The following is a 23804-nucleotide window of genomic DNA, read 5'->3' on the forward strand; positions in this document are numbered from 1 at the left end:
GGATCAAGGATACGATAAATATTGCAGTATGCTATATCCACTTTTATTCGTCATTGGAAGACTGTGTGTCCCAAATTAGAGATTGACCATTGAGAAAAATAATTTTCCCTCAAACTTTCTTCATTAGGTGTGTATAGATTTTTAAATTTTATATCCATAGTCTAATTGTTGCTCAAGGTCTTTACAGAATAAATCTTCTTATTAAAACTTACCTAATAAAGTTCAAATTATTTTTATAGTATAAATTTTATACAATAACTAAAGAAACTCTTTTTCAGAAGGTTTAGTATGATTTTTAATAAATAAATAAACATTTTTGAAAAATTATAAATTATGTGACACCTTTTTGAAATTTCTTGCGATTTCTGTAATTTTTTTAAACATTAATTTGTACATTTAACTCCTTAATTCTTATGAATGTCCTTAATCGAGCATACTTTTTAATGACCTCAAGAGGAAAGTGGGGAGCTGACGTTTGCAGTACATATATCAACGATTGAATGACTTGAGGATGGCCTAATATTTTCGGACTATGAAAGGTCTCAAACATTGTTTCAAACTTTCTTATTTATTTTTAAAAAGACTCGGTTGGCTTAGTTAAGCCCCCTCTTGACGAGGTTGATATTCATGGAGTATAATCGGAATCTGTACTTCAATACTCCGATGTCTTGCATCCAAATTAAGGATATTTAAACTTAATTTGTTTGGCCAAATATCCGGCAATGTACCCGAGACCTTGAATTCTGCAGTCCAGAGTAGAAGAGGAGGAAAATGTTGATGCTTCATATTCCAAATTTGGGTGCAAAGATAATTCATTTGCAAATAAAAAACATCCTCATATTCCTCCTAATCAATCCTTGACACGTTTGTCTCGGGCTCCAGATCATTCACAAGAAAACTAAGGAAATTATTTGACTCATTAGTTTCCATTCTCAAAGTCAAAATATGTTGGCATTTTCCATGAATAACAAAGTCCACGTAACATTGACAACTGAACCTTCTTGTTAGGGCCAAATACTTGATCGAAAGAGTGTGAGTAATTGATCCTTCCTCTGATGTATGCATATATAAAATGATCAATGTGACTTTAGATGAGATTCAGCAAAAAGTATGGGTGTGTAGCTATAGCTCAGCAAGGGAGCGCTATAGAGACTAAAGTACTCCTTAGATCATCACAATCCATTTCAAAAAAGAAAAGAAGAGAAAATATGTTTAGTTTTGTAAATTCTAAGCATTTTTTAGAACGTGTTTTCTACATACAAGTTTTGTTTTTGGTAAACTGAAGGGTGTTTTTTTTATTTTTCCAAGCTGTTATTATTATTCTTTCAGTCGTGAGGAGAGAACATTTAAGTATTGAATAACTACGTGTAAGTATGATCATGAAAAACAGAGATATCTATATTAAATTAAATGACATATACAAATGTAATAGGTTGGGTGATATTGAATTTACATAACATTCCGATAATATAACTTCAAAATACAGAGTGCAGTTTTACAATTAAGATTTTTTTTAAATTGGGTTTTCTTGGGAAACCTTAGTTGTACAGCTTTAAAAACCAGTTCTTCAGATTTAACAGACAGTTTTGTATAAGTTGAATTTACAAAGCGTTGAAAATGTCCTCCGAGTACGACCATAGTGCAGCTATCATTGTCGCCCTTCGTGCAGGTCGTCCGCTCAAAGAGATCATCGACTTTTCTCAATTTGTCCTCTGCCACCGTGTACAAAGTCACAAAGGAGTTCAAGGAGTCTGGAGGGATGGGAAGAAGGCAGATCGTACAAAATTGGCTGAGACATATTGGAGGATGTGCATACGAATGGGGTTGCAAGAAGAATATTAATAAGAGCTGTATGTGTAAAAAAAAAAAAAAAATTCACACGAATGAGATCAAGGACCGAAGATTAAGAAAATTGAGAGAATGTTAATTATCTAAAATTGATAAATTTTATTAATGACGGTTTTGGAAATAATATCAAAATCTCCCTGAAGAATTAAAACTCTACTGGAATTTGAGAGATAGTCTATCGATTTATGAGGGTTTGATCATCGTCAATAATAAAAGAATTGTTATACCAAGAGTAGCTTGGAAAGAAATATTTAAAAATCTGCATGTATCTCATCAAGGCATAGTGAAGACTAAGCAGTGTGCCAGAGAGTTAATTTATAGGCCAGGAATAGACATAAACATCAAGATATCCTCTTGACAGCCCCTTCAGCTGCCCTGAAAACGCCCCTGGTACATTTATAATTTATAAATGGCTTTAAGTTTTGATTGGATCTGAAGACATTTGTGTTTCTATAGAAATCTTTATTAATCATTTAATTGACATGAATTTGTCATATTGATACAAGATCCAATCTTTAAATAACTACTAGATATGCTTGAAATGAGAACTCTAAACTTTATTTTTCACAATTTATGATTAATATGTCCACTCTCTTGTCTTGAAAATATAAATTTGTAAGCTTGAATTCAGCTCGCCCATCCGAACGATATCTCAATGGAATTCCAAACATAGAAAATGTCTGTACGATTGCTTTAAAAACTTTTTTTGGCTTTGGTCATCTATCAAATGAGTACAAAAAGGGATACCCAGAATAACGGCCAACAGGCAAATAATATTTCTTCCCGATTTGAAATATATCTTACGACACTTCTTCAAACGTGCGATTGGTTGACTCATTTTTACTCCATATGTCTTCTTTGGCTTGTGATGATTGATATCGTTGGTATAAATAAATGATTTTGCTTAATTTCATCCATTTTAGTAATACAAATTAACTTTTTAATCTATGTCCTTGTCAATCTTGGCCTATACACCGTTTGACGATCTGTTTGTTTGGTTCGTACGATCACTTGATGACTGTCGTGTAAAACATTTAATATAGACTTACGTAGTCTAATCGGAACAACTATTCTGATTCCATATAAAACATTTCCATCCTGAATATAGCCTTCTTATTCTAGGCATTTGAGTTCCATAGGTATCTTTTTTCCTCTCTTAAGCATTGTATCAACTTTTGAAGTTCTTTATCTTTTTCTGTATCCTCCCAAATCCTTTGGAATTGAAAATTTGTTTCATTTTTGAACCTGAGAATTCCATTCACTGAAGTTTGCATGATTCTACATTCATCAAGTCTTGTTCTGTTGGTTCTTCTACTGGCGATCTTGATAGGGGATCTGGAGCGATGTGAGTGGATCCTTTCTCCCAAATTGTATGGAAATGGTACGGCGACGTTTTCTCCTTCACTCTTAAAATAAGAGGGTTCTCAACCTTATCAAGAGTTTGATTGTTGAGAATAGTAACTAATGGTTGACGGTCAAATTCCTTACCTAATAAGTAGTACTTCAATTTTTTCATTGCCCATAGAACACTCAAAAGCTCTATCTCAAACGTAGCCTAATGATACTCTGTTTTGTAATGAACCTTGAACCAGCTTGTATGAGTCTCCAATTTTATTTATGCTTTTGTTGTAAAATGAATCCTAGTCTATTTCTCCTTGATACATCCGTGAGAAGACCAATTTCTTTTTTATGGTCGAAAATGGGCAAACAGGATTGATTGAACCAACTTTTTATCTTTGAGCACTTGAAGTATTCACATTTCAATAATTTATAGTTTGAGTTTTATGTTATACATTAACCCAGTATGAGACTATATAGATCATTCAATTCGGGTAGCTTATTTTTAAGAAATTAGCTTGTATTTTAAAACGAATTTTCCATAAGATAATATGTTAATGGAATATACAATATGCAAAATGATCCATGTATTTAATACTTTAATGTCTTTCTTTATACCTTTCGGTAAAATATTATACAATCTTCTATTGAATAAATAATTAATTAGATTAACATCATTTATTTAAAGTACTTGGCAGTAAGGGAGCATTTTTCCAGAGCCAAGTCATGAATGGGCATTCCTGACTTTATTTTTGTCTTTGATGACAATTTTCCCCAATAGTGGGCTATTAAACTATTATTAAGTCTCTTTTTTACAATTTCCCTTGAGCCAGTATCAAAATACAATTGCCATGATGGATAATAAATGGAGAAAAATGTATTTGGAGGAAGGAGTTGAATATTATGGCATTTGGCATCATTGATTGTTTTCATGGTTTTGCCTTTACAAAGTTTGATGAGATTGGATGTAACCATTAGAGGTCCATTTTTGGCCCATGCACTTCCATCATAATTTTGGGAAATATCAGCTACAATCATTTTTAGGAGTTTGTGATGATGAGTGAAATGCAAGACACCATTCGCTGGAGTAGAGAAAAAAAATGATACATACAGCTTATGACATAAAAAGATTTGTCTTGCCAACTAATAATGGCTCCATGTTCTCAACTCCAGCATAATTATAGTGGAGAGGCAATTCCTTAAGAACAATAATATCTGTGTCCAAATAAGTGCCACCATAATTATATACAAACCAATATCTTAAAATATCACTCATGTGGGCGTTAAAGTAAACGCTATTTTGAATTTTGTTTTTCAGCCAAAGACTCTCTATGACCGTTCCTTTAAAAACGTAGGTTAAATCAATGCTAAGGAGTTGAATATTAGAATATTTTTCCATGATCTCAAGAACAGGTGCACTTCTTTCGTAAGCTTTATTAGTCATTAAGCAAAAGATGTTTCGTTTAGGATGTAACTTAGCTACACTTTCAAGAGCACATAATTCTTTTAATGTTAAGTAGGCTCTTCCAGATGTTTCCAAAAAGAAAAAACTCGTGTCTTTTGGAATATTTACTTCGTAAAACATGGTGTGATTTTTGATTGTTTTAACAAACAAGGGTATTTGAGAATCATTTGGGAAGGAGAGTTCTTTGTTTAAAAGATTAGAAATGGATTTCAGATTGTCATATTTGTTGAACTGTACAAATTAAATTGTGTGTTATATCATTAGTAATAATAAATAAATGAATTAAACTTACTTTAGTACTGAAGAATATGTACCAATTGACTATTAATAAAATAGAGATAATTACAACCGTAAAACTAGTTTTTATCAATTGGAGCATGTTTACACCTTCTCCAGAATGTTTATATATTGTTTAAATTGTATCAATCATTTTTTGATCTTTATATATATATGTATATAAATATTGAATGACATCTGTTTCACTGCACCTGTTTCAATTGCATGGATCACAAAAAAGAAGCAGAGAAAAGGAGAAAAATATTTTTATACGTGTTATGCTTTAGAGGTAAAAACATTCCCCTTATATTTTCTATAACACTGGGATATACAATATAGCATCACTTAATTGCAAATGTACGCGTAATTTCTAACTTTTTATTATTTTTATTCTTCAGTCTATCTTAATATTAGTTCCAATAATTTCCAGAACTTAGGATTTCTCCTCATTTTTAACCCCCCAAAAAAAAAAAAAAAAAATATATAAAAGTTAGGGGACCAGCTGTAAAAACGACACCTTCTCTACTTTAAACAAGTTTTGGGTCTTGCAGACCTTCTGAGAGGGGGCCAAGTCTTGTTGAAACAGGAACTCCACACCATTGACCTCAGCTTTCATCCAAGGTATCATTTTGTCAAACAGGAGTTCAGAGTACCTGTCGGCACCCACCCTCTCCTTCGGCTCAATGAAGATGGAGGGAATGACACTGACAGTTAATTATGATTATGTTCTTCTCTTCTGTGTACCCCCGCATATATATGAACAAGAAGCAGAGTTGAAACATGCAAGGGAACGTTTTTATGGTAAAAGCAGATGGGTTATCAACGAGCTCGTTCAAGAATTCATTGATTTACTTACTTGTAAGAATAACTAAAGAGATCTTAGTCAGTTTTATAACATTTTATCATCTGTAAAAAGATTTTTAGAAATAAATAACGTACTCATCGATGAAGAGATCACCAGATGATTTATGATCTCAATTATTGAAAATAAGACTACCAAGAACATTGAGAGAAGGGTGGGAGCATTTTTTTGTGAGCTCCAATGATTGTTCTTGTTTTGCCATAAATAAAATTAATGAATATTTGGAGATTGCAGTCAGAGTAGCTGGGACTGGAGTCAAACTTGAACATTCGTCGAAAAGGAACGTATTACAAGTCAGTGTAAATGATAAAGTTTGTTTTTTATGCTCGGGCGGGTCTCATCATCTTTGGAAATGTAGTTCATTTAAGAGTACATCTTTAAAAGAGCCTCTTAAGTCTGGTGACGTTAACGAGGGAAAGGTGTGGAGGAGACTAACTATGTGTAACACTTTATTACAAAGGTCATACTACCTAGCCTGTCAGCGTATGAATATATAAATACAACTATCACAGTACATACATTATTTAACTAGTTGAGATAGTAAGGACATTGAGAGGGGGAGAAACTGACTTAGTGATAATACACAGCATCGTTTTGGAAATCTTTGATACAATTGTCTTCATACATGTCACAGATATGATGATTGTAAGTTGGGCTTTTGTAAAAATCTTGGGAAATCGATGCGGAAAATTGCACAGGAAACTGATCTTGGCCGAGTAACAGTGCGCAAAATTATCAAATTAAGGGCACGTTATGTCTCCCTATTTCTTTGCAAAGATTCTGAAAGTCAATTCAGATGTTAATATCAACGTGCTGAACACTGATGTGAAGCCGTGGATGGATAACGTGGCAGGGGGAGTGACAGCAGGACGGAGCACCGGTCTACATGGCCAAGACAACCCAAGACTGATGCCATTGGAATTTGCCCAATTTGTGGCCAAGTGAAATGTGGTCACCCTTGTCACCTGACCTCAATCCCCTTACTATTATTTCTGGCCCGGAGTTGAAGCTGATGCAAATACCATGCTGCACAGCATACTAGACTCGCTGAAACGTACCATCAGACGTGCCTTTGCCCAAAGTGACGAGGACACCCTTCAACGTGCGTGTGCCCGTTTCCAGATATGATTGGAGCAGTGTATTGAAGAGGCCCGGGGGACTATTTTGAGTAAAACGTGTTCCTAATATCATTGTAAAAATTATCTGTGTAAGTTTTAAGTTTGTATCTTATTACGTGTTCATTTTATGTAAATTTTTGTCCGAAGCCGATTTTGTCCACGGGTAGCATCCCCCCCCCCTGTAGATAGAATATCAGATTATACTGACTCAGTACCCGTAGATATACATATTTAAGCCCACAAATCCTGGAGTGATAAAAAAACGAAATCCCAGATTCCTTATAGGTTAACCGGGCTGTGAAGGCATCTCCAGGGACTCTGATTAACCTTATTTCCAAAAAGCGCCACGTAAGCCTTGCAACAGTCTCCAGTCCCTTATTTATTGCACTGAGAATGAAGCCATACGGGCTCTACAAAAGACATATTCTAGCAGAAAAAAATGACGGTCACTTGGCCTGACCACGTAAAGAAAACTGCTGAACAATTTGAAGTCTCATAGTAACCGAATCAATTTTTATTCGGATGAGAAGCAATGTACTGTCAACAAACCCCACAATATCCTGGACGACAGATCTAATGTCCCTGCGTCTTTCAAACCAAGTTTCCGGCCAGCATGGTTACCCTTGGATCATTGGGAGCAACACGTCAGTGTTGCTTCCACATAAAGCACAGCCCAACAATACGGGACAAATAAAATTAAACACTTATATTTTAATTATACGCGACAACAACGTGTCTTTATTTCTTCGAATACAAGAATACGATGAATCTACTTTTTATAATAAGATATACCAAAAAAAACATATTAACGAAAAAATACAAATATGTATGTGGGGGTACACAGAAAGAGAATAGCATAGTAATAGCTAACAATCTCCCTAAGAATGGCTTAATTAAAATATGCATATCAATTTATTCAATCAATACTCTTTTGGAAAGCAAGCCCAAGGGTCGTGTAAATGTTCAACCATTAGAGCCTCGAATAAAAACGCTTCTAACTTACTACCCTTACCCTCATTAACACTCATAACTATCCCTAGAGGCCACTCTGGTTACCTTAATACTTCATCTTAGAAGATTTCTTTGTGGATTGCTCCACTTCCATCTCCTCTGTTGTTCCTCACTTCTCACTTTAAAATTGAAATACATTTAAATTGTTACACTTTCCTTATTGTTCAGGATGGACTAAACGATAGTCCAGATTTACTTGTACGACCCTTTAAATAAATAGAGAGTACATGCATGTTCAGGGAATATATAGGTGGGGGGCCTCAAATATTTTCTTTGCAACCATTCGTTCTAAATAGGCGTTTATTTGTATTTATGGGGTAAAATAAACCTTTCTATTCTAAACCCCTTCTGTTTTATGCCGTGGATAGCTTAGTATTTACAGGTATCAATTTATTATCATAACATTTTGATATTTACACGTGATTTAAATATCATATTGAGATTTGAAATATTATTTTCAGTATAAAAGTGGAATTAACAAAGCGACCCCTTTCGTGCAATCATTTTTGATAACTTTAGACGTAAGTTATCAAGGCAAAAGTGTATTAATGAACTGAATTCCTTATATAGAAATCTTGCAAAATCCTATAGTATAATAAAAAACTGGTAGGAATTCGATTGAGGTCGGAGTTAGCCTCACGACAAATTTCGTGAAGGACGTTTAAAATCAGTTGTAGTTCCAAAATACATCAATATTATGCATGAGTTAATTAAACGAGATCGTGATGTGTCTTACTAGGAGATCGGGGCATTTTTGAAGATAAGCTTGGCTTATATTTACAGGATATTGTATGTAAATTTGGCTGTAAACAACATTTATTCACGCTCGATAACATGCAACTTGAAAAATGAAGACTCGTGTCAATTTGTGCCGGAAAAAGTTTATTTGAGGAACATCAAAATGTATTTGTAATATTTGCACAGGTGACGAAAGATGGATCTATACATATGAACCTCAAACAACATAGCAATCGACTATCTGGGCCTTCAAAAACATTGTATATACCCAATGATATAATGATTCATGCTATGTTTAATGAATGTAATTTCACCAAGTGTGAAAATGAACATGAATCAATCTAATAATTTTCATTTATTTATTTTTTCTCATTGGACCAGTAGAGAGACAAGTTCTCTTAATTATTTATTATTTATCTGTTTACCAAAATAATTTCAAGGTAAATTTAATTACTTTATAACAATGGTAACGAGAGAAAATACATAATTATATTGTAACAAATGACAAAGTTAGTTAAACTGTTAGTTTATGAATATTTCATTAGCTAAACTTTTTTTTCCATAATAATTTCAATTCAGTTGTACAATTGTGATGCAAATAGGAGTGGGGTGTATGACGCAAAATTTTATTGTAATTTAAGCTGTTTTTTTTTAGGTTCCAGTTAGCCTATGTAGATTTATTATGAGGAAAAAATGCCATTTGTCTCATAACTAAGGTGAACAATCCCATTTTAGTCGACCACGTCCCTTTTTTACTAGTGATACAGTATTATCTATATATCAACTTCTAAAATGGGTAAATACTTTATATAAAAACTTTATCTGGTGGGTTTTAAATAATTTAAGACACATTTTGGAATGCTTAATTCGATTTTAGTACATAAATCTTTCAAAAACTATCGTTTCCTAGCTGCTGAGTCCATTATTTTGCCCAACTCTAGAAAAGTTAGGATAGTATAATCAATATAAATAATTGAAAACAGTGTCATTGTCGGATGACTTCGATCAAATTTTAGAGGAGTAAGGAGTTCACAAGTCATTGGGCTTCTACAAAGAAAATCAATTCACTCGACTTCATTACCAGTTAGGAGCTGCACATGATTGCCTTCCCTATTTCAAAGAGCTCTTAGAGGAGACGCACTTAAACAATGTTTTTGTTCGTACATGCAGAATATACCAGGGCAACGATTTTATAAGATCAGCATTCAAGACTCTCGCCATTTTAACATACGGCATTCCTTCACTGTGTAAAATTTTCAAATCAGACAGAACTCTTAAAATATTTTCCGAATTTTTTAAAGGCTTACAAGAGGATAAGATGTATAAACATAAAGAATACCATGTAGAAAGGAATCCTGTAATCATAGTTTACAAACATCCATCTTCAGAACATGGTATACTTCTTCTAAAACAGATGTATACAAATTAGGTAAAAAGGGACTAGTGTAGTGTTAGTGTAGCAGGGAATAATAGGAATACAGAGAGAATAATGTGTGAGCTACACATATTCATAAATTTTCAGACAAGAAACGAAAACAACTGCCAACTAATAATCTGAATTGTGAGAGATAACTAGCTATGTTTGGTTTTTGGTTTGGTTTGGTAGTCTGTAACAAATAAGATAATTACTGTTAGAAGAATTTACCGTGAGCTTATTGATATGTCTTTGTGATTATAGGATTTCCTACAAGTTGTAGTGCAGTTCAGGAATGGTGCATGAATCTAACATCACATAAAAAATATCATGCCATTGTGTTTTAAAATGGGCTGAAACGTCCCAGACTTTACTCATAGATGGGGTTACTTTTTTATTATTATCATCATTTTCAGTTAGTACCAACCTTCAAAGAACAGCTATCAAAATTTCATGACAATCTGTTCTTTAGTTTTTGAGTGATTGTGCTAAGTGTTTTCAAAACAATGGATGAAAAACAATTTCGTGTTTTCATTTTACATTGCTTCTTGATGGTAAAAAATACCTTTCAACCCTAAACAATGACTTGAAAAGTTTTATGCGAACTCTACATAAGCAAGCAAATACAAAAATAATAGAGAACTAATAATATTAATTTAAGAAAAAACAATTTTGAAGGAACAGAAACCTGTATTCTATCTAAAGCTCAAAACTTTTCAACCCATGTGCTACTGAAATTTCATTTTTGAGTTTCCCAATAATTAGATGGTTTGACATACAAAATTTTATTCAAATTATATGAAGCAATAAAATGGAATATAAATTTTCTATCGAATATAATCCGTAAATATCTTATTGGTGATATTTTATTCAAGTTTTCTCATTAGCAAAAGACTGTAACTATAAATAGATACAAAGAAACATTATAATTGCATCTCTCTCAAAATGATTTCCTACCTATTTTTAACTTTAACTAAGGATGAATCTTGGAAAAACATTTGCAATCTCTCATTGAAATAACAATTGTTAGTAATATAATTAAGCATTTTTAATATTCATAAATTAATAGAGGTACTTGGAGAAGCTTATTAATAGTCAAAGTCAATACAAATACGAGGTTAAACAATCATGTAATCGAACTTGCTAGAATTTTCAATTTGATGTAACGTACCGACTACTGGGCAGGAAATAGAGATTTTGACAAAACATGCAACTACTCATCTACTCTGACATCTATATCATAAAGCGTGGTGGAAGTCCTTCACCCCTTATGGTATAACCTTGTATTTCTATTAACTTTTTTAATAATTATATCTATATGATTAAATTAAGTAAACATCGATAATATATTATTTTTTATGTACATATATAATATGTAACACGAAAAATGTGTCGTCAAATCAAATTTGATTATAGAAATATCTTACTTTTTTACATTCTTTTTATAAACCCCATAATAAAAATGTTTTGTTTCATACATGTTTAGAAATGGCAATTGTACTAGAGGTAAACGTTAGCCAAATTTGCTTAAGTTTTGTACTTGTGTTCTACTTACCTAGATGCAGTACCAAAATTAAATTATGCTGATAATGTTGGGGCAACTGTATCGTCCTAGTGTACATCCTTATGCAGGTTGCCACAATCTCATATTATATTTTTTTCCCCGAATATATTAAGGACCCACACACTCCTCTCCGACCTGATACCACTGCCGTACCAGTATAACAAACAAAATTAGTCTATAGAATTACATAGAAGAAAATCAAAACTGCAAAAAATAGGAAACAATTGGAAAGTAAAATTCACTAATAAAAGATCTTAATATTTAATGAAATCCTATTCTTAATAAAAGCAAATTATTATATCAGTGCAAAAATATGTTAAACAAAGAGTTTATGCGTTTAAATTGTTTCACTTCTACGGTACGACATACATTTCATTTCAAAATTGTTCTTATTTTGTATAACGAGTTACTATTTAAAATTGTAACTTTAGTATGCCGCTATAAGTCATTTCAACCAATTACGATTTCCATCGATCCATTATATTTATTAATTTCCATAATTTAACCGAAAAATAAACCTTTAAAATTACCTGATACTAGTTTTTCATTCTAAATCCAGAATCAAGGTTATTCTGCAAATTTGAATACTATTTTGTATACTAGGATAAGTAATAAAGTTCACGAAGGGATGAAGACATTTGTTCTCATGTTTCTATTTCGATTCTAAATTGTTCCGACAGAAAAGACCATTTAATACTTTTTATAGTAATAAACATTACATATTTAGATTCATAAGTTCAAAGGAAACATCACTTTCAAACAAAAAAAATAATAACGACAAATAATACTCATTTAATTATATATTATGGCTAAATATCCTGAGGCAAAGTGGTTTAAGGCTAAATGCCCCGTGGCAAAATAATTTAAGGTAAAAGTACTTAGCGCCGTATCTTTGTTAGGTGGAAACTGTTCTGGCCAACCTCGTATATAAAGAGAAATACGGAGGTGGGAAAAGTAACAGGGACTTCAGTATAATTTTTTTTTTTTTTTGGTAGTTTTTTTTTTTTTTTTTTTTTTTTTAATTTCAATGTGTGTTTGTTCACGTGGGTATCAATTTAATCAATTGGACTTCTTTTTTTTTCGAAAATAAATCCTTTCAAAAAAAATTCCCATTAATTTTTTTTTAATTTTAAAGGAAGATGCTCTTAATGTTGTACCAAAGAAAATTGGAGAGTTCCGTCCCTGTGGAGACTTTAGAGTCTAAACTAAAACAGATTTAGATCGTTACCACATTCCAATCGTCGAAGGTTCACGTCACAACTCGCTGGTTGCAGGAAATTTTCAAACATGGACCTGGTCAAGGCCCCTCATCATATACCAGTACGTCCTGACGACATCCCAAAGATTACTCCTTTTGGACGGTAGGAATACCTCTGGATGCCCTTTGGACTAAATAATGCTGCACAAACATTTCAGAAGTTTATCGACCAGATACGCTTAGGATTTACAGCCCTACCGAAAAGTATAGCCTGCATTTTTTGAATTGTATTTCTTTACATACTAAGTATATAATATATACATGTTTAAAAAGTAAATTTTTTACAAATATCTTAGAATCAGAGACTCTCTATCAATATATGAATATTAAACATGACGCATAATATGAATCATAGCCGTAACTACTTTACAATATATGACTACATCCTTACAAGTGTTACATTTTAAGTCTCAAGTGTAATAACTTTTGTTACTTTGTTTTAGTCATCCAATATTTATCCTCATACATCTAAAATGGCAGAGAAAGATGGACTTGCCGACTTGATCTCAACATCAAAAATTAGACACTTGATTTTTACTCAAAAGCTAAGACTCGTGCTTTGATTTGGACTAGGAAGCTAAGACTCACAATCAAAAACTCGTCAAGTCACTGGTACTCAAATATTACACCTAGAGATTTTGTTGTTTTTTCGACATTTTTCCAACAAATGTTGTCTTCAATCTTCATGGCTCTCACATATGCCAACGCTTTTTTCAGTCCTCGAAACACTTTTTATAATTTGAAATGTCAACCAATTCAAAGTCTGATGACTTTGAATTGGTTGACATCTATGACACTTTTTGGCATGGCCTATAGCTCCTTCAACATTTTTTTTATTCATCGTTCCTTTTATATTTACAAAGCAATAACGTAAATAAATATACATAAATAAACATTTTTGGATCAACGAGATAATTTTTCATAACATTACACAAGAGGAAAAGAAGAAAGTATATTATTGTTGTACATTAGTACAGCTTTGAGGCTTGTCTTGGCAGAGTCAATAAATAAACACCACGAATTGATTTGAAAATCAGGGCAAAGCTCCTTCATTGCGGAATTGATTTCATTACAATAAACAATGCCCTCTTCAATTGAGGATTTATTTTTTTGGAAATCCGAATCTCGATTTCTGTAAAAACTGATTTTAGTCTCATTTTCAGAATATTCCATCCTTTCGCCTTGAAGCTAAAATTTGGAAAGACTGTTTTGTTAGATCAATTAGCTCTTCCTGGCCCAATAAATCAGGTTTCTGTGAACAGTTTAAGTGGATTTTTTTTATTCATCTTATATGTCCTCCCTTGAATGGTCAATTATTTCAATTTGATTCGGAGAAACAGGTACTGGATATTATTCATAGTGAGGAACTAGTCTACCTGCTACTTTTGTTATGAAAAAGTACAATCATTGCTATGGTTTGCTGGCTCTCTCCATGTCATAGGTTAGCCAAAATACAGATGACAAGAACCATAATTTAGCCAAATAGTGAGATTATTGACGCAGGATCTACAACATGCATCTGTAGCCCAGCTTTTATCCTAATCTCCAACTTTAAAACCAAAATAATACTTTGAACATGTTTCGAATAATGGCGTAATACGTCATTTCTGTTAATGGATGTCAATTCAACACAAACAAAACAAAAATTGTATGGATTGTTTAAGCAGGTTTTTTTCATGTTGAATATGTATTTTACAGAAGTTATACAAAATTATTCTTCGTCTGTATATAAGCCAAGCACTATTTTTGAATTTATTTATCATAATTTAAAAAATTGGCAGCATTTGCTTTGAGGGTTATAAGTAAAGTGCATATGTACAATATTTTCACCATGATATAACTTTTTTTTTTTTTGTATTTTTCTCAGCAGGGTATGATAGTATAAGGATAAAAGTATCGAAAACTAAAGTAAATTTGTGCACAAATGTTTATATGACATGTTTCCTCGACTACAAGGTTCATATTATAATCTTATGATCATATACATATGTTGTTCAATACAAATGTAAGTGGATGTCATAGTTATTTAGTAATTTATAATATTCATGTGAGACTGAATTATTTACCTATGTTATCATTGGTAATCTGGAAGGGACAAGGTATCGTATAACCATCGTATTTGATATAATTTAAACTCTTGTTAATTCGATTATTAAAAAAACTTGTTTAAGAGTAACTTTTTTCTAAGATAGACCCAAAGTTTTACTCCAGTTTAGTTTCACAATCAAGCAACATTACGTTAAACAATTCGGATTATAACAACTTTCACTTACATATTTATATGGACGTAGATGCAAACTTGGATATATAAGCAGATCAAACGAATTCACACCTTTTTAATAAAGATGCATCGAAAAATGACTGGCAATAAATTCAACATGACGAAATATTGACAGGATAAATCCTTATTACGATTGACACAATTCATACATTAGGCGTCGTAATCCCACTGCTGAGGAACTCTATTAAAAAAATATCAATTTAATCTATTTTATCTGATATATGAAAAATATGATATTTTAGGCACTTTCTTAGTCAAAGCAACATTTTTCTCTTTCTTTCTCTCTCTTGCTCTTTCTCTCTCGCTCTTTTAGCTAGGACATGCAAATATATTGACTTTTTTTATGGGATCAATTCCAAAATGAGTTTCATCCTTGAGATATTGACGTGATCTGATCTCAAATTGACAAAAATATAGAGTGTTTTTGGGGAGTCTTTATAAAAATAATTAAAGTGCAGGCTTTCAACTATCAAATAAGATACTTTTAAACTTTTCGAATATATTCTTGTTGAAGCTATGAGCCTCTGAACAAAATCATCTATTTTCAACTTTTAAACAATGATAACTCAAGTTATAAGTATGATAGAGACATTTTAAAAATAGTCTTAATATTTTTCAACATTGGGCTTTCAAATATATTCATATAATGTCTTTATCTTCAACACCAAGCGCTTACAAAAGTTTTGACCCTTAAAAAAAGAGTGGTATTTTTATGAAGGTTACAACGCTAACAGAGAAAAAATAAAGTTATATTTGGAATCAGTGGATCGAACTCTATTAAATTGAGCACATACTGCTCTAGTGCTTAAAAAAGTTTTTATTTTGTTGGATAATGTAATTTAAGTTACAATTAAATTTTAGCTCTACTCTTTTAATTGGGTTGAAATCGATATTTACTTTGAACTCCTGATCCAACGACAGATACTATTGCACCACTGTCAAATGTAGCACTTATAGTCTTGAATAATTTCCATGGACATTCATCACATCGATGATTAATTTATTCAGTTCGAATTATTTATAGATTTATGATCCAAATAGAGTTTTATTCAAGGGACCTGCACACTCATGCATAGTAGCCCCTATTACTACATCTTACGCATTCGACACTTTCCCATTCTCATGAAGGAATTGGAAACTACCGTCTACCGTCTTTATTTTGCTCTTGTTCCACGATCTCCTACTTTTTTTTAAAAATTTAAATTTAAAAAAATATGTTATTTAGCAAGCCTTCCTGACTTCATCTTCTTCAATATTTATTGACTCCACATGACTTTGTATTTACGTTAACACCCTTTTATAATAAATCATTTAGATTCTTTAGATTATTCTTTGCCGTTTCTACTGTTCTCCATTAATAAATCCGTCACATATTTTATTTGCATAATTAAATAATCTTAATTATGTTTCTCATGACTTTGATCAATTTGATATCCATATTACACGTTATCCTTGAATAGGTTCGAAATTACCCATCGGACAACATGTATAATTTATTAAAATTCTAAGCAATGAATACTATCAATCATAAAAATATTACAACTATATTTTTGAATTATCAAAAAATTTATTATTTATTAATATGTTAAATTAAAATATAAAAAGTTTAAAAAATGTATTCTCAACGAAAATCCAATAACACACACACCATTTCAATTGAAAGAAAAAAGTTTGTTCACTCGTGTAATCAAAAGCTAGTAATATTTTCTTGAATCCAGTCATTTACAATTTTAACATTAGCTTGATTCATGTTCCATTCTTTCCTTTTAATATTGATTTCAAGTTCAGAAAAAAGGGACTTTGTCTTCATGAATTCGGCAACCTGAATTTAGACACACAATGAAGAATCAGATCAAGTATGGATATAACTGATTAGCAATCACTTACCTCCTCAAAACGTTTTACATTATTGGAAAGTTCCAAGACTTTATAAACTGCTCTTTTTACCGACATGATTAAATCAATATCCTTCCTAAATAAAATATGTATACGTAGTAATAAGTTCAACTTGTATTAAAATATTGTACTAATGAGTATGCTAAAATAATTAATAGGGCATGCTCAAATTAAAAAACCTTCATATAAAAAAAAAGGAGCAATTTTTAATCTATTATTTACAAGGATTTTTCATAAGAAAATAGCGGATTTTTTAAAGATATCCTATCTTTTATAAAAGTCTAAAATTTTTATTGTATAATACAATTTTAAAAAATATATATTGATTAAATAATGAATTTTTTATTAAAAGATATTTGAAACTTGTTAATATTTTATAAAATTTTAAGCATTAGATGATTTTGTATTATGTATAAAGCTAATTAAAGAATAAATTAAAGGGTTTTAGGGATTTTTTATAGGTATAGATTATGGTGACCATAATATTATATTTGGATTCGGATACATCAGTTGTGCAGAGAGTGGTAGTTGATTTAATAAAGTTTTTATCATAGGTTTTAATTTAGAAAGTTATACATATAAAGAATACATCAGTCACACCCAGTTTCAATTACATCTAAGGAACCTGATACAACAACTAATAAAATGACAAATAATTATCCAGATCTCTTCTAAATAAAATTTCTATAGTTTATTTATTTATTATTTAAAAAAAGATATTTAATCTTCTTTGCATCTTCAAAAACTTTAGATAATTTTTAAATCGGGATTTCATCTGTTTTGTTAGTCTATCAATAAATTTAACGTTCTAAACCTTTTCAAAGGAGAAAAAAACAGAGATATTAACATAAATGTTGATCCAAAAAAATGAACAACTAAACAACCGGGAGGTATGTATCATCTTTACAATTGCTTAAAGAAATGTAAATATTTTAACAATCTAATGCAATGTGATAAAAAGTTATAGCTTATGAGTAATCACGTAAAATTTACTTACGATGTCATAATTCGATCAAATTCAACTTTCAAAAAATCTATAAATGCTGATCTTCCAATTTGAGTTTCACAGACTTTGTCATAAACGATGTTTGCTGAGGAATTAAATATCTGGTTTTCTCGAGTCATATTCAAATACCTTTAAAAAAATGAATTAAGATAGAATATCCTAAAATATATTAGTGATCCGTTAATATAAATACTTCTCTATGATTGACACATTTTTTGAGCATGCTAAACTTGCTATAAGTTCATTTGGGTCATTAGTAGAAACATTTTGACTAGCAACAAAATCCCATATAGATTCATTCCCCTCTTGAATTGCTGTACAAACTAGAGCTTCAAAAATGTCTTCACTTGTTTTTAAAGCAAACGAATTAAGATTAATTAATTAAAATTTGAAAAAATATACTTTGGAACTTGATTAAAATCTTTCCTCCACTCCTCAACTGCTTTGATGGATATATTTATACATTTTGGATTGTCAAACTTGCAGGACCATTGAGTAGAAAGTTGCCACAATTGTTTTGCCAAAAAATCCATTGAATTTGAACATTTCTTGTGATATTTATCGAACAAGCTTTGAGTTATATTTCGTAAGTAAATCTAAAAATTAAAATGATTCAGAGTATAATTATCTCATTCTTTTGTGAAATATATATCAATAACTCTGCCTTAAATTATAATATAAAAAAATTATGATGTTGCATAGTACAAGATTAGCTTTTTTTGAGTTTATAATACGTAGTCAGCTTATAGAAACAACTGAAAAGAAAGTTCACTACATCTTTTGACGTTACATTACCATTTTATATGTGAAGCTTTCATTTTTTTACACCCTCCCAAGAATTAATTTGTTATACGATTCTAAAAGTGAGTTCAGAGAGGGTTGGGTGATTAGTTATAGATTAGAATTTATATTCTAATAACAATTTAAAATAATTTAACGTCCCTAGTAGAAAATAGTTGTCGACACTATTTCATCAGGACAAATTTTGAGTACTTGTTCTTTGTTTCGCCACTTTGTTTAAAGCTTAAATTCTACCTACCTTTATTTTGTCCTGAATTTCAATTCTAAATATTTTTGATGTGATGTCTGATAGCTTTTCAAAAAATGTCAACCAAATCAATGGTTCATCTTCATTTCTCAAATATGATGTTATTTTAAAGGGGATTAAGTAACTAATGTACCCTTCAATAGCCAGACTAAATGAGTCATCTATTAATTGGGCTCTGTTATATTTATGTATTATTGTGTAGTTACTACGTAGATAAAGTGTGATTCGGTTCCAATTTTCGTCATTGTAGTTAATTCGATAGTATCCTTAAATAGTAGTGAAGACAAACGAATGAAATTTATTGAAATATAATTGATTAATTTTCGTACCTGTTTGATTAATGTTGAAAATCACAGGGTATAAACAATGGGAAGTATTAGTTAAATCCACATCATGATATGTTTGATTCAATTTAGTATCAGTTAGCCAAATTAGTTTGATTGTTCCATTATCGTGTTTGTTTATGATATGATATTTTAATGGAACCCACCATACATTATCACTTCTATCTTTACTCGAACAATCATAAGCAAAACATTTCTATATGCAAAAAAAACAACAACTTGTGATTGGTAGATGAACTAAAGTTTCAAACCTGAGAGATCTGAATAGAGCCTTTTTCGAAATTTGGAGACACTGTTATGACTGGATATCCTAATTGAGTAAGCCATGGTCCCATCAAAACCTTGAATGTCAAATTTTGTGGAATAACATGTTCTTTAGAAGATACGACCTCATCTATTTCTCTCCAAAAAATATCTTCATCAATATTTTTCAAATTACTAGAATTAGTTAGAAATATATTTTAAATACTTGAATTAAATTAATATTTAGTGAGTAAAATTGAGACAAGAATGTGCATAAATTACGAATAATCTAAGAGCAGAGTCCACGTATCGAAAATGAGAAGAAATTAGACTCACTACTTTTGCATTAGATTCTGAAAAACCTTTTGAAGTTCCTCCTCTCCAATAATACCACTTAACATTCTTATGATTGAAGCACCTTTATCATAAGTTATAGGATTATACATATTTAATATGTCTCTGTTATTCGTTATATTTCCCTTAATCGATCGAGAACGGGCCGTAGAATCAATTTTCATGGCTTCTTGAAAAACAAAGATTACAAATCTATCCCATGAAATAAATTCTGATGAAGCCAAATAGGATACATAAGTTGTGGTCCCTTCTTTAAGCCATAAATCATCCCACCACGATGGAGTTACAATATCACCTATTTTACAAAATAAAATATACAAAATCAATTTTTTGATTACATGAATAAACTTCAAACATTACCCATCCACTGATGTGTAATCTCATGTGCAATAGTGACTACAATTTCATCCTTTGAATTTAAAGAATGAATTGATTTCCCATTTTCTTCTATCAACAAGAATTTAGATTCAAAAGTTGTAAGACCCCAATTTTCCATGGCAGCAGCACTTTTTAGTCCAGGAACTGCAATCAAATCCTTAAATCAACAGAATTAATAGTTTAGATCCGCTTGTCATTCTCTCGATTCATGTGTTAACTAACCTCCTTAGGTATTGGCAGATCAGTTCCAAAGTATTGAACTAAATATTCATACGAAGTTGGACTGACCTTCTTTGCCCAGGATGTTTTTATCTTGTCTTCTTCAGAACTCCAAATTCTTAATTCTAAAGAATTATTCGTGGGAATTCTTTCATTGGTGGCATTGGTAATAACGAATGCCACCAAATATGAGCTCATTTGTGGAGTGGACTTGAAAATATCCAAGACAAAATCTGAAGAATTTCTAATTGAAAGAATAATTATAATTTAGTATATGTGTGTATATAAATTAAAGCTATAAGAAACTGTACTCAGGTGTAATTGTTTGATTGATTGGCATATTTGAAATGGAGGTCATATTTTTTGGACGACGAATTGTTATATTGAATATGGACTTAAAGCTTGGCTCATCAAAGCAAGGAAAGACAGTTCGAGCGTATATTGGCTCCATTTGTGTATAGTAAACTCCACTGGAAAGGAAGGAAATATAACCAAAAATTAGGAATAGTTGACAGAAGTAACCATTAACTAGATATCTTTAGATAAGGATCGTTCTCCTTTGTTGTACCTCATTATTTAGAGACAGCATATGACCCCTTGTATTTACGAAATTGGGTGATTTTTTCACACCTACAGATGTGTCAAAAAAATGATAACTTTAAGGGACGACATATATGCTGATAAATATTAATATAATGTATAGACTATGTCTAGTGCTCCTTGCTCGCTGATACGTAACAATTTTTATAACAGGAATGATTAATAAGATATTTATAATTTTTTCTTAATGTGGTTTACCCATATTTCGTGACAATGGTACACGTCTAAAAAATGCTTACCTATATAGACAATGTATATTTATATGATTATATTGGGAGAAGAGTTGCTCTCACAAAAATATGATTTAAATTTTTATATACAACTAGACGTGTAGACGCACATAGATGTGGTAAACCATATAAGATTTTTTTTTAATTTACGCTCTTTGCAATTTTAGCCAATATTCATATCCATATTTAAAAACTTTCCTTTTAAAAAAGTACAAAGAAAAAGGGAACACTCTATACTAAATGACGTCAACACAGCCTTGACTATATTTTGACATGAACCTACAATATTTTTGAATCAGTAATGTTTTGTTAATTTTCGAAATCGCTTCTACATTGTTAAAGATTAGATATGAATGCAAATGTATTACTTATCATACGAAAATCCTTGAGTATTGCCGTATTCGTCAAATATGTTTCTATAGTTGAATTATAGTCGTAGTCGTATTCCTCGTAATCTATTTCGTAATCGTAATTTATTTCTGGTTCATCTATTGTCATAGTAGTGTAATTCATCGTCATAATGTACACTGATCCTTTACTCAGATTTTCTGATAAATTAATAATAACTAAGTCCGAACTAGCTTGTCCGTATGATACATTTGCAATGTTTATGATATTTCCCGATATTTTTTCTATAATGTTCATATAAGTAATATTTATCAGTTTGGCATGCAATGTAATATTTTTAGACCCTTCCATAACGCACTCAACTTCAATTTTAATGACTCCAGAAATTTTGTTGGATTCTTCATATTGTGGACTGAGTTCGATATTATAGCTTGTTGGTTTTATATGATGGGGTAATCGAAAATCTAGAGCCTTAAAAAGTAAAAAAAAAATATTAAAAAATGAATTATATGTAAGAATACTAAGTATATTTTTAATTTCTAACAAGTTTAATTGAGCTGTGTTAAAGCTCTTTTGTGGAATAATCTCCTGAGCTGTGACTAATCTTCTAAATTTACACCTAGCAGTTTTTATTTTCCCATTTTATTATTTTTCATGATAAACATAAGTTTTAGCATAAATTCATAAAATCTATTTATTCTATAAAAATATAATATTTAAGGGCAATTTAAAAGTTAAATGTCATTAACTAGATCAATTTTCCCTCAACGATGGGATTAAAAAAATTGCCAGCATTCAAATTGATTTTATATCTAAAGTACAAATAACTATGTTATAAATTGTTTTCAAAATGTTTTAAACTTTGCAGAAATAACTTAATCTCAATTCTACAAACTGAAAAAAAACATTAAAAAGTGTAAATTGTGCGAATAAATAGACTTGCACTCCACGACATTTGATAAATACTAAATAGTCAAATCTGTTTCATGCGAATAGGCAAGGAAAACTGAAAAAGCGACCGCTTAGTTCTAGTGACCTCTTAAACCAGATTAATTATTTAACAGTTACAGCTCTAAATTTAAAAGCAGGATATGGTCAATTAGTGTGGAGACACACTTAAAACTGGGGACCATTAGACCAGGTTTGACTGTATATGTAAAATAAAAGGGTAAACTAATACTTACCCTAACACAATTAAAATACATTAACCATGAAAGAATCAAAGATAATAGTAGTGACATGTTCCAACTATTCATCCAGTAAGACTGAAAGGATATATGGGATTTATTTGTTAACATTGAACACAAGTGACTTTTGTATATCTATATTTTTGTTACTTTTGGATATTTGGCCAAAAAAGGATTATTTTTTTTGTGACATTTTAGTAGACAGTTTAAAATATTTTCAAAATTTTACTATATACAGACTTTAATTGTTAGAGATATTGTATTGGGCCCTTTAACGGGGGGCATTTGGCTTTCTTTGTTTTGTTTGTAATTATACTACCGTTTTTGTTCCTCTAATTGTTGTTTTTCTTCTTTTTATTGGTATTGCTAATTTAAACCTTATCGTGAATACTCACGTGTTTCAACTGCCACAACTTGGGAAAAAGTATTGGGGTTCTTATATATGGTCCTTTGAGCTGGATATCATTGGGATATTTTTAATAATAATTAATTTGTCAATTTCGGCAAAAATTATGCCTCAAATTTCTTTAAGAACTCTAAAAGGGTTTAAGAAAAGTTTTGAACGGGGATTTAACCAATGAAATAGATGTTGAAAAAAGTCTGTTCATCTTGCATTTTTGATGGCCCCTATGCAGTCCACGTTGCAGTCCTTGGCCAGCCTAGCAATTGGTGTGTCTAGATGAGTGTCAATTGATCGTTTCAAGCCAGCTATGAGCTTTTATGTCTGGATTTTATCAAATCTTGTTGAATGAGCTGCTCTCTTAGCCTCTTCAAAGGC

General features: G+C 31.1%; 2 protein-coding genes across 2 annotated transcripts; both read right to left on the reverse strand.

The window, feature by feature from the left end:
• Positions 1–3768: 3768 nt before the first annotated feature.
• Positions 3769–5079, reverse strand: LOC121127713 (lactosylceramide 4-alpha-galactosyltransferase-like). The gene is made up of 3 exons (XM_040723156.2): positions 4944–5079; positions 4327–4882; positions 3769–4268 (listed from the first exon to the last, which is right to left on the reverse strand). The coding sequence occupies exons 1-3, from the start codon at positions 5028–5030 to the stop codon at positions 3865–3867; spliced, it is 1047 nt and encodes a 348-aa protein (XP_040579090.1). The 5' UTR covers positions 5031–5079; the 3' UTR covers positions 3769–3864.
• A 14633-nt stretch (positions 5080–19712) lies between these two features.
• On the reverse strand, positions 19713–21125 carry LOC121115615 (aminopeptidase N-like). Its single transcript, XM_040709730.2, has 5 exons — positions 20973–21125; positions 20665–20905; positions 20425–20599; positions 20047–20359; positions 19713–19905 (listed from the first exon to the last, which is right to left on the reverse strand). The coding sequence occupies exons 1-5, from the start codon at positions 21110–21112 to the stop codon at positions 19713–19715; spliced, it is 1062 nt and encodes a 353-aa protein (XP_040565664.2). The 5' UTR covers positions 21113–21125.
• Positions 21126–23804: the final 2679 nt, after the last annotated feature.

The sequence above is a fragment of the Lepeophtheirus salmonis genome, chromosome 1, assembly GCF_016086655.4.
Source record: "Lepeophtheirus salmonis chromosome 1, UVic_Lsal_1.4, whole genome shotgun sequence".
Classification (NCBI taxonomy): domain Eukaryota; kingdom Metazoa; phylum Arthropoda; class Copepoda; order Siphonostomatoida; family Caligidae; genus Lepeophtheirus; species Lepeophtheirus salmonis.